The sequence below is a fragment of the Protopterus annectens genome, chromosome 2.part2 (assembly GCF_019279795.1).
Source record: "Protopterus annectens isolate FY-2018-M chromosome 2.part2, PAN1.0, whole genome shotgun sequence".
NCBI classification, from domain to species: domain Eukaryota; kingdom Metazoa; phylum Chordata; order Ceratodontiformes; family Protopteridae; genus Protopterus; species Protopterus annectens.
Genome location: NC_056730.1, coordinates 114,626,508 through 114,639,018, shown reverse-complemented (window position 1 = coordinate 114,639,018; position 12,511 = coordinate 114,626,508). Strand labels below are relative to the sequence as shown.

Here is a 12,511-nt window from a genome sequence, read left to right as displayed (position 1 = left end):
GGGATCATGCAGATGTCACCCACAATGGATGCCTTCAATCATCACACTACTGATCTACACATTTTCTCAGCCCCAGAAGTGGAGCTTTCACTTAGCATGGAACACTGTTCACGGATGTTTATTAGTTATCTCTGTCTGACTGCGTGTTCCCTATTATCATTTCTATTACATTATGTGAGCTTTAACTTCATTCTGTTTCTTACACCGGTCTCATTCCAAGGGGCAGCTAATTTCTGCCCTGAAGTTGTCCCACAGCTGCATTGTCATTTTGCTTTGTAAACAGCTCCTTGTCAAATGCGCAATCTGCACTTACTTTTCTAAATATTAGATTAAATGAAAGTTGAATGATACACCTCCTTTTCAGACTGGAGACAGCTTGAGGAAAAGATCAATCAAGTAATACAATATAGGTGACAACAAATCACTACTAATTGTTGTTTGCTGAATACCATGGCTATCAACCTTTGCTACATAGAGCAGAATGTGCAGAAAAATTATAAACCAGATTTCCACAAGGGGACATGATAAAATGAAGTATTTAGGAGCATGGATTAGAAATGACTCTGTGATGGCAGCTAAGGATATGTGGAAAGAGACTAAAGAAAAGATAATACAAAAATTGAGAAACTGGAAGTTTTGTTATAAGGATATGGATACCAGTCATTAAAATGTTTTTAGTCCCCTTTAGTCTTATACACAGTTCAGGCATACTTTTATCAACCGGAGAAGTTGTGGTTAGTAACTAAAAAAAACAGTTGAAGGATTTTATCTGAGAAGGGAAGATACAGCAAGGGTCAAGTGGGTTAAACTGATTCTACCAATAGAACAAAGAGGAACAGGATTATCTAACTTGATGGAGTATTTCTGAACAACACACTTAAGGCTCTTCTTATACATAGCACAAGCAGACAGCTATAATTCAAAGTGGAAAGAAATAATGCTGACACAGGGCGGGAAGCTGAAGAAATAAGGACAGATTGGGATTTTGGATGCAGAATGTTAAGGAAAACAACCAAAATCATACAAAGTATTTAATTCATAAAATAGCAGGGAGTATTCTAAGAACCAAACTAGCACGAGAATGGAGAAAACAGATTTTGACGATAGCGTTGCCTAGTATCTGTATCCCTGACCATAGTCAAGCAGGGGCTGGAATTTATTGCAGAAAACTGGCAAAGGAACTAAGGTATTGGGAGCAAATAACTAGAAAGGGAAAGGTAATAGAATGAGAAGAGGCCACGGATTTATTTGGACTGCAGGTCAGAATGTGACTTCCCTATCAAGGATTGGTATCAGACTATAGGCAGAGAGAAAGAAATAGGGGGTTCTAAATGAAAGACCAGCACTGGTAGAGTTTTTAATAGAATCTAGAACAGAAGATGCCATTAAAAAGGAATAATTAGTAAAGATGATAAAATATTCCATGATAATTATAAGAATCAATCAGAGGAGCATAGAAAGGATTGGGAAGAGAGATTGGATAAGCAATTCACAAAGAGACAATGGAGGGGATATATGTAGATCTCCCAAATATACAACAAAGTCTAGAAGATGTAGGATCTTTGCCTGGGAAGTGTTTACATAGGTACTTTTATACCCCAAGTAGACGCCAAAGAATTTTTTCTCAGGCGGATAACAAATGTTGGAGGTGTGATAGGCAAAAAAGAGGTAGCTGGGAACGTATTTTTTGGGAGTGTAATGAGCAGGTGGACTTTTGGGATTCCTTGCAGACTACTCTGTTGGAGATGCTGGGTGAGCAGGTTGGACTCACTGGGGAGATGATTTGAGTTATGCTAAAGAATTAGAATTGCCTAGACATAGCGAAGCCTTGCTAAGTCTAATGGTGGAAAAGCAATTACTATAAAATGGAAATCAAAGTCTAGACCAACTTTACTAGAAGTAGTGAATATAGTAACAGAGATAAAACAACCGGAGCTGGGATCTTTAGAAAAGGGAAGGAGCAAACTACATAGGAAAAAATTGGAATTGTGGGAAAAATATATGTAGAGCAAGAAAGAAACTCTTGGCTAGGCTTATAAGGGCCTCGGACCCAATAGTCTAGTAACCTAACTTTACTAGAAGTAGTGAATATAGTAACAGAGATAAAACAACCGGAGCTGGGATCTTTAGAAAAGGGAAGGAGCAAACTACAAAGGAAAAAATTGGAATTGTGGGAAAAATATATGTAGAGCAAGAAAGAAACTCTTGGCTAGGCTTATAAGGGCCTTGGACCCAATAGTCTAGTAACCTCCTGTGATCCTATGAAGTTTAGGAGGCAGGATCTGAATGAGCCATATAATGCTTAACTGACAATGACTGGATGGTTTATAAGTGTTGTATAATGTTTACAACTACAGTTGTTTCCATGGTGTCTGTGATGTAAATGATTTGCAACTAAAGTGATATAATTTTGTATGTTTTTCATTTATATAAATGTAAGATTGCCTTTGTCATGTGTGTAAATTTAATAAAGATGTTTGGGGAAAAAAACAGATTTCCACAGATGCTTTCACAGAACAGATGACTCACCATCCTGGTTAATCATACTATGCAAAGAATGTGTAGTGCATGGAATGCTTTAATTACACTGTGAAATCTGCAAAAAGTCAAGCTTGTATTGCCAAAAAGGTGCTTAACAACTTTTTTAAGCATTAGTCTCATGATAGATAAGTAACATTACTCACTGACTGTCCATATTTCTTTTCATGGAGAGTCACTGTAATATTTCTAATTCTTCGGAAAATGAATATTAATGCTTCTCTTTTTTTTTCTTAACCAAAGAAACTGAGAGTTATACCACTGTCTAACAGTGTCAGTGTGAATCTGCTTTCATTGCAGTCAGTAATGTCATACATTAGAGATTCATTATTCTTAAGAAAATAAATATTGATGCAAAATCTGTTAACTTTTCTTTAATAAGAAACATCTGTATTAAATTTTCACTAAAGACACAGGCAATCATACATTTATATAAAAGAAAACAAACCATTTTGACATATTCACTGTTAGGCAAACATTACATAGCTCATTCAAATCCTGCCTTCTTTTAAACCTCATTCCTATTCCAAAACATTATTCTGTGTGTATTGTTCCCACAATTGCATTTTGTCTATGTAATTTGCTCCTACCCTTTTCCAAAGTTCCCATTTTCAGTTGTTTTATCTCTGTTGCTAAATTTCATACTTCTTGTACAGCTGGTTTAGATTTTGATTTAAATTTTCTAGTGATCACTTTTTTGGCAGCCACAACAATTAGACTCAGCAAGGCCTTACTATGTCTAGGGAATTTCGTTTCTGTATCATACCTCAAAAAAAAAACATTTACTTAGTTATACCAACTTGCTCACCCAGTATTTCTGATTCTCATTAAAATCCCAAAAATGATGTTCCCAATTAATTCTTTCTTCCCCATCACACCTCCAACATTTCCTATCAACCCGAGGAAAAATTCTTTGGGGTCTACCTGGCGTATAAAAATATCTCTGTAAACACTTCTATGCAAAGATCCTAAATCTTCTAGACTTTGTTGCATATTTGGGAGATATACATGTATCCCCCTCCGTTTCTTTGTGAATTGCTTATCCAATCTCTCTTCCCAAGACTTTCTAACTTTCTTTGATTGATTTGTATAGTTATCATGCAATATTTTATATGCTCTACTGATTATCCTCTTATAACAGCAGCTTCTGTTGTTATTCTAATAACTTTAACATTTTTTTCCTTAAGCAAAGAAACTCACAAGTATGCCACTAACAGCAGCATTGCAAGGTCTATTACTGACTTTCAAAGCCAGTAAAACATTTCACTGTAAAACACTTTCCATAGTCTGTCCACAGATGCAGCATCTGTGCAGAAGCCATTAATTGCAAGTTTTAAATTAACTAAATAGCAGATGGGGAGGGGGCTGCTCAAAGTCTGAGAACCATAACTATGACCTCAGAAGAGTAACCTCAGAAGAGTGGGAAATACATATGTGAATGATAGTGGCATATGCCAAGTCTGAGGCTGGTGTACCTTCAAGTATTCCCTCTAAGCTGGGGAACAGCAGTCCCAGAGGTATTGTACAGGGGTGTATGGGAAATGTATGAAGTGAAGTCCTTATGCAAAAATACAAAAATGTAACATGACATTGCAAAATTCAGTCTTTGTGTTTAAAACACAGTTTATCTTTTGCAATGTGTGGACTTTGAGTCTTGAGCTTCTAAAAAGGAGTCATGTACAACAGTTTCATAACTTTGACTCATTCTTGGCAAAACTGAAGCAATTTAAATGATAAAACATTTTTTGCCTTCTACCACTAATTTCAGACTTCCTTCAACTCATTTCACTACTGTCCCGCCATTTGGTCCCTAAAACTCCAGCATCTATCCCCCAGTGTGACTAACACTGGCAGTGGCTCTCTATTGGGAAAGTCGGTATAGAAGGGGGTTCTCCAATACTGACATGCAAGTTCCAAGGGGTGTGAGTTGATATGCTCCATGAGATGAACAGGGCTGAGCAACAAGTTATCATGCTGCAGCTTGCAGGATTTTTCCAAAAGCCCCAAATACCTCCTCTACATGCTAATATCATTGCCAGGCTTGTGGGGTAGTTGGGAGTAGCCTGAGCATATTATTCCACTCCTGGGCCCAAAGGGTGGCCACATCTGTTCAGTTCTCCAACTCCATCAGCTTGTTGCCATTTGAATGAGCTCTGGCCTCCACCAAAGCTCCACTACAGGGTTGAACAGCATGATCCATCCTCACCACCACCACCATGACCACATCTGTCATACCTGCCTGCACCTTCATGCCCCTGAGCTGCTAACCACACTCTGGAGGTCTGGGCTGTAGTTGGAGTTTTATCCATCACTAATGAAGTCTAACATTAGGCCTCAATTCAGTTAAATAAAAGAGCAATTACAATGTTTTCACTAGGTTCATAGGTAGGTACTAGGCTATCTGCCCGAAGGCATTTATAAGCCTAGCCGGAATGTATTGGCTTTTGCCACTCCCTTAGATTAGTTCCCTGTGCCTCTGTCCAGCACAGCCATTGAAGTGATCCCTGGGGTAAACTTTCTGTTTCCCATCCACTCATCAAGGTTTCTCTTGAAGAGGGTTAGCGAGGAGCTCTGCCTAATGTAGATTGGAATCTTATTCCAGAGCATGGGAAGTCTCTGAGACAGAAATCTATCCCTCCAACACATCCTATTTATTGTTGCAGTGAGGTTTAGATCCCTGGAGCGTGCGTCTCGAGGGGATATGGTTTTCTTTAGGTGGAGCATGTCCGTCAATTTTGGGTTGGACATGGCCTTGTATGTCAGGCAGAGATCACCTCTGAGTAGGTGGTATGCAACTGAGTACAGTTGTAGTTTCTTCAGTCGAGCTGCATAGGCATCTGCTTGAGGCCAGTGATCCTCTTAATGAGATACTTCTGTGGTCTTTCCAGTTGTTCCAGGTGTCTTGTAAGGTACATCCCAAATGGGGCATTGTACTCTATGATGGGTCTGATAAGTGATGCATAGAGGGGCCCAATGACCTCTTTCGATTTGGATGCAAACCCTTTTGTGATTAGGTGGGATTTTCTAACCACTTTGGCAATGTGATTATCAAAGGAGAGGTTACTATCTACTTGGGTCCCCAGATACCTTATTACGTCTTCCGTATTTAAGGGGCTACCACCTATGTAATGGTTTGTGGGTACTCTGTTTTTTCCAAAGGGGATGACTATGCACTTTTTGGCATTTAGCTTGAGGCCATGGTTTTGACACCAGGTATCTGTCTCAGTGAGACCCTTTTGGAGGATGTCTGCGTCAGCCGGAGAATCAATTACAGCCCCTAGTTTGCAGTCATCTGCGAACTTGGTCAGCCATAGTCCTCCTGTGCTTGCCTGTACCACTGAGAAGTATATGCTGAACAGGAGGGGTCCTAGGACTGAGCCCGGGGGAATGACACTTGTAACCGGTTTAGAGTCAGACCTAGCTTCCGCAACTCTTACCATATGGGTTCTGTCCGTGAGCCAGCTGGCAACCCATCTCATGACATACGGGTTTATATTCAGGCTGGTGAGCTTGTCTATAATACCAGAGTGGGGAATGGTGTTGAAGACCTTTGCGAGGTCTAGGTAGGCTGTGTGGACCACTTTTCCCTCGTCTATAGCCTTGATAACTGCCTCAAAGAAGTCCACCAGATTTAGGAGGCATGATCTGCCCTTAACAAAGCCGAACTGGGTAGTGTCCAGTGTTTGGAGGTTCCAATGTCACTGTTAATGAGATCCATGATGATGCACTCCATAGCTTTGCAGACCAAGCTAGTCAGGCTTATAGGGTGATAGTTCCTGGGGTCCGTTGTGGCTCTACCTTTGTGGAGCAGAATAACTGTTGCTGTGCACCACTCTGTGGGCACATAGCCTGTGCAGAGGCTGAGTTTAAACAGTGTGTTTAGGTGAGGGGTTAGTTCATCTTTGAGCTCGTGTAGGATGCAGCCTGGGACACCATGCTGTGTTTTTGGCTTTGGAGAGGGCTGTTTTAACCTGAGTGTCTGTGATTTCAGGGGCACTACATTCATCTGGTATAGTTATGGGCCCTTTTGGGGGTGAGAGGGGGGGGGGTGAAGTTTGCACTGAACCTGTCTGCCAGGATGTTGGCTATATCGGTCGGTTCAGTGTATTTTGTGCCATTCGGCACTAACTCTGAGCAGATCTGAGAACTGCCACTTTTTCTTTCGAAGCTAGCCTTGGATGATTTTATGAGGGAATGTAGTTTCTTGCTGATGCTGATACTGATCAGGAATGTCTTCCCTTCTTGGGATTTTACTCTTTTCTGTACTAGTTTCCTCCTTCTATTGTATAGCTTGTTTATGGCAGGGCTCCACCAGACTGGTTTCCTTTTCTTGGAGGAGTAAGTCTTGGTTTTGTTTGGGATAGCATGATCCATGCATTCTTGTAGGTGCCCGTAGAGTGCATTAGTAAAGGATTTTGCAGCTTGGACAGTGTTATCCTTTAGCATGGGGGCTTTGAAACTTCCCACCTCAGTCTTAAGTAACGTGATGTTTGCTTTTGAAAAGTTTTTCACGGTGGTTTCTTTGACCAGGGTGGTGGCGGAATGTGGATATCCAGAGTGATTAGTTTATGGTCAGATCTAACCAACGAGGGGTTGACGTCCGGTGTGCAACACCAGTCGCCCATGTTGGTGATGACCAGGTCCAATATGTTGTCACCTCTGGTGGGGGATGTTGACCAGTTGATCCAGGGCATTTGAGTTTATAAATTCTAGAAATGTTGGGTAAGGGAGTTTGTACTTGAGTAGTTCTCCCAGTTAATGTTTGGGTAATTGAAATCACCCAATATCAGGGTGTTTGGTAGGACCTTTATGTTTCCCAGTGTTTCCAGGAATGCAGAGTGGAGGTTCTGGGACATGGTGGGTGATCTGTAGCAAGCTATAATTTAAATAACAGTTTTGCCCATTGTTAGTTGCACGTGGATGATCTCTGAAGCATTGTGCTGTGTCACTAACCTGGAGGTGTGGGTATCCTTGATGAATATGGATACTCCCCCACCTTTTGTATTTCGGTCCGGGTTTTGTGGCCGAAATGTATGGTATGATTTGTAGCCTGGTAGTGCTGGGGTGCTCTCTGGAGCCTTAAACCAGGTTTCTGTTACTGCACATATATCGATTTTCTCCATACTGAGGAGTGTCTCGAGTGTGTGCATTTTGAGGTTGAGGCTTCTGGCATTGAGTAGCATTACCCTCAGTTTTTTTTGTTACTTGCGCTATTTATGGCGGTGGGTTTGTCTTTTGAGCCTTGCCTAAAAAAGGCACTATGGGGGTGGCAAGAGCCTTGGCCAGTATTCGAAAGCCTAAGGGTGACAGGTGCAAGCCGTCTCTAGTGAAGCAGTGTGGCTTGTCGAGCATGTCATCCCAGGCTGACAGACACTGGATTCTCTTTGAATGACACCAGAAGCTTAGTCAATTGTTGAAATTGATATTTTTTTCTCTATACTGTGGTATCATTCTTGGTGAGGGCAGGATGCTACTCAGGGTCAGGGTCATACCGGCCTGGGCTACGTGATCAGAGAGCTCCTCCATGTCTCTTTTCATGTAGTCCAGGGAGGTACAGTTCAGGTCATTCACACCAACATGGGCAATGACAGAGTCATAACCAACAACTCACTCCAGAGATGTAAGCACCTGTATTGTAGTCCGCTGAAGAAAAACTTCATCAAGCTGGTAAAAATTCAATGAATTTAATGACACAATCACAATAAAATGAACGAAAATAACATTCCTCTAGAGCCTCGGCTACCATTAGCCTTTGAAGAGTAACATTTTGATATCATGTTACCTCCCCTTTTGTACCTTTGAAATATCTCTGATAAACCAATTATTCAATTATCTATTTAAACAGATATAAACAATTAAAACATATACTAAATAAAATGTCTCCAATTACATTCTTTGTTCATCCCCACAGGGGACAATGTATTACATTTTAAAATCAACATTGCTTCCTTCTTACACAAACACATTTTAATATTTTCCTTCACTCATAAAATTTAATTTGACTTGTTCGAGGACTGTGGCTTGTAAACCTCCACAGTCCCCTTGATGAACTTCGTTAAAATGGCATGCCATTGGACTTATGACTTTTTTATTCTTAACATCTCTTACATGTTCCTTGACCCTGGTACTTAAACTTCTTTTACTTTCCCCTATGTAATACTTGTTACAGGGGCAGTTCAATGCATATATAATACTTGTACTCATGCAAGAATGCACACCCTGCGTTTGAAATCTCTTGCCATTTATATTTTGAAAAGAATCCGTTATATATTGGCAGACTGAACATCTACCACATCATTTAGTTCCTGGTACTTCCAGGATAGTTGATAAATTAACCTGAGGTTTCTTATAGATATTCCTCACCAAAAAAATCTTTTAAATTACGTCCCCTCCGATAGGAGAACCTCAATCTAACATTGTGTAATAATGATGTTTCTCTGGTAAGAATGTTCCAGTATTGTTTCAATATTCTTTCCAGAATCCCAGAAAATACATTAAATGTCGAGACAAAAACATGTCTTGCATTTGCCCTACATTTCGTACTGACTGAATATCTTTTAATCCAGTAATCCCTTTATATTTCTTTTTTCCTTTGTGCCATTATTAACTAAAGCATTCAAATATTGTTTGATTCTATTTTCTTCATAACCTCTTTTTAAAAATACCCTTGACATTTTATCAATCTCTGCTTTACATTCATCTAAATCATTACAAATTTTACTTTTTCTTATAAATTCAATGAAAGGTATTACCTCTAGTGTATGAGGGGGTGGCAACTAGAAGCATGAAACATAAAGTCATATTTGTACTTGTTCTGGAGTGACCTGAGTGTGCTTGTGTTATGTGGCGGATCCTGGCACCCGATAGGCAGCTAACAGTAACCTTCTCCTTGTTTAGCCTAGTGAGTGGGACGTCAGTGTGCCTGACTATAGAGTCACCCATTACTAGTGTGTTGGGTATGTTATGATTCATAGATTCATAGATTAGTACTAGGCTAACTGCCCTTGCGAGCCATTTTTAAGCCTAGCCAATTATCCCCTGTGAGATTCAAACCCTGTACCTTGTGTTTGTAAGGCAAACACCTTAACTGTTAGGCCACCCTCCCAACCTTAAGGGCTGTGATTGCATGGCACACTGGTTTTGTGAAGTATGTGTTTCATGGTTTGTGTTGGGGGGGTGGAGATTGCTTGGATGTCTGCTTTGGAGGTCTCTGTTGCTTTTGCAGATTTTTATTTAGAGCCTCTGAGTATGTTTTTGTGTATTTATGTGTGTTTTTTGCCAGTGCTGGTTTCACAGGTCTATGTGAGACTGGTGGTGTGATGCAAGTAATTCCCTTCTCCTCTTGACTGCCTGGTCCAGTCTTGGGTTGAGAGAGCTTAGTCTCCAGTTTGGCTGTATAACTGTATCTCTCGCATGTATTAGTGTTTGGTGGAAGGAGGAGAGGGTTTTCTGTGTACATGAGGCAATTGTAACATTGCCCAGATTCACCAGTTGGACCGGAGAGTACACCTGAAACTGCCCTTTGGACATGCCTGGATAGGTACAGTGAACTGTTTTACTGATTGGCTGGTAAGGTCGAATAGAGAGCCTTGTCCTTCTCTACAGTATAGGGGGGTCTAGTGCTAAGGTTTATTAGTGCTTGCTATGAGTTTTGAGCAAGTGCCGGGATGAGAAGTGAATGGTATGAGTGCTTAAGTTGAAAGTTTGTCTAGTTCCAAGGGAAAAACTGAAGAGGAGACTTTGTGGAGCCGGGAATAGTTATCCTGGTGCGCAAAACCAAGCAAATGTGGGTTTTATAGCAGGGAATGAAAGAGATAGAAATTAGCCCAAATGGCCAATTAACTATTAATTTCTGGGCTGAAACCACTCCTCCAGGGACAGATAGGCTGCTCATAGCTCCCTCTCTCACAGTGAACAGAGAAACTTCCTTCTATCCAAGTAAGGTATGGGCAAACACAGAAACTTGTAACGCAGCCCTGAATTCAGCACTAACCTGAAAACTGGACTATACTAGCTTAGAAAGGCGGGAAAACAAGTTTTTTTTCTTTTTTCAGAAAATAAAGCAGATACAATCAAAAAACACTTTAAATGCACAGAAATTGCTATCACACTTGAGTGTGTAGCCTACAACAGTTAAACAGGTAATTTAAACACAAAAATGACTTTGGTAAAGTGCAGGCAGTAAAATAAGTACAACATGTAGCTGAAACAAGCTTTTTAAATCACAGAAACTCTAGAAAATTGGCGTTTTAGACGGACTTATCTAAAGGCAGCAAGAAAATGCAGAAAAATGATACTTAATCACTCCAAAGTCTCTCTTGTGTCTCTCTGCTGCTGTAGAACTCTACAGGGCACCAGACAGGAGCTTGCTGAGCTGTATACTAGCCCAAAAACCTTAATATAACATAAATACACTTGTGTTATATCCTTGGGGTATTCATGCCTGCCTACTGTATCATTTATAAGTATGGATTATAAACTTTTTATACAATTACACTGTCTCAGCAGGGGGAATGTATGGTGTTCCCTGAATAATAATGAACTGCTTCAGTGGGGTTCTACCACAAAAGAAAAAAATGATTGACATCAACTAGATTATAGTGTTATGGCTGACAGAACTGAGCTGCTCATGAAAAACTTCTCATTTTATCAATCAATCAAAAATCATAGCTCTGTATGAAGTGGGAGACAAGCCACAAAAACCATACCAACTTATTAAATATTGTCTACTCAAATGTTAGACAACCTTGTTGTAGTTTAGGCATTTTCCAGCAATACAAGACCCCATTGAAGACTGCTTTCACTAAAAAAAAAAATATGTAAGGTGCAGTGGCTACTCTGCTGTTTGGCCAGTGTATGATATAGACCCCGTTCTTGAATGAATACACATATTTATTCCTATAAGGCAACTAAAATGCTATGTGACTTCTGTGTAATGTAACCTCCCCCAGAGTGCCTAAAGTGCTATGTAATGTTGTGTACTGCTGTGCTCTGGGCAATAGTTTATCACTCTCAAGATAACAAGTTATACTGGAGAAATAAAGGATATCACAAACAAACAAAATCTGCATATCTTTGTAAAAAAAAATAAACATTCTAAACATAATGTGGTTTGGTGGTTCCTACATTAAAATATACAGTAGTGCAGATTAAGCCTTTTATATTCCTTTCTTTTCTTTCAGGACGTAAATATATGGTAATAAGAATACAAATAAGAATGGAACACACAATACTGCAAGAATATAAAGTAATAATTTAAAGGTAGAATACTTCTAATTTCAAATTATTGGTCATGGTGTTTTACTAATAAACAAGAGAAAAGTAACCATTGCTATTTGTATACCAGGATACATGGAAACAACTGCTCCTTTCTGGACAGATCCTTTGATAATAAAGACTCCAGTTCCAGCAGACTTCAATGAACTTGGTGCACGACCAATTGCAAATCCAAGCTCTTCAAACATGGCTCCTTTTGGATTAAAAGAACATTTGTACTCAACTTCATTTTCCCACTCACAGTGTGCTCCATGAAGCAACAAATTCTTTTTGGTAAAAGAGGCAGACTCTCTATAATCAGACTTAATAGGTTCAGGAAGTAGTCTGAAGACATCATTTTGTCTTTCTAAATCCCTTATAAACAGGCCACGAAATAATCTATGCAAAGAATTCAAGACTTCATCATCAGATATAATTTTGTCTTGAGCTTCTTCTGGAACAAAGCGAAGAGTCCTGTAGTAAAACAGAATACATGGAAGTTAATACAAACTTTAATGTCTGTCCCTTCCTTATGTATTTCTCATGTCTGACAAAGTCATTATACTATACTAAGTAAATAAAAGCAGTGCCGCAGGATTTATGTACTTCCTGCATTTTTTTCCAAGATCATTTAACAGACAAAGCTTCAACATTTCATGGCAGTCATGAGTGTCTAATGGAGACTGTGCTTACTCTTACAGCAAACAGATAAAACAAA

At 39.7% G+C, this 12,511-nt stretch overlaps 1 protein-coding gene across 6 annotated transcripts in view; it reads right to left on the bottom strand.

Moving 5' to 3' along the window:
• SETD9 (SET domain containing 9) overlaps positions 1 to 12,511 on the bottom strand; it is a 437,944-nt gene that overhangs the window by 212,554 nt on the left and 212,879 nt on the right. For 5 of the 6 annotated variants that reach the window (XM_044063793.1, XM_044063792.1, XM_044063791.1 and 2 more), the window contains exon 3: positions 11,882 to 12,267. In XM_044063793.1, the coding sequence (XP_043919728.1) occupies positions 11,882 to 12,267 (386 nt within the window). The remainder of the gene's footprint in view (positions 1 to 11,881; positions 12,268 to 12,511) is intronic. The other variant, XM_044063795.1, reaches the window with a different exon arrangement.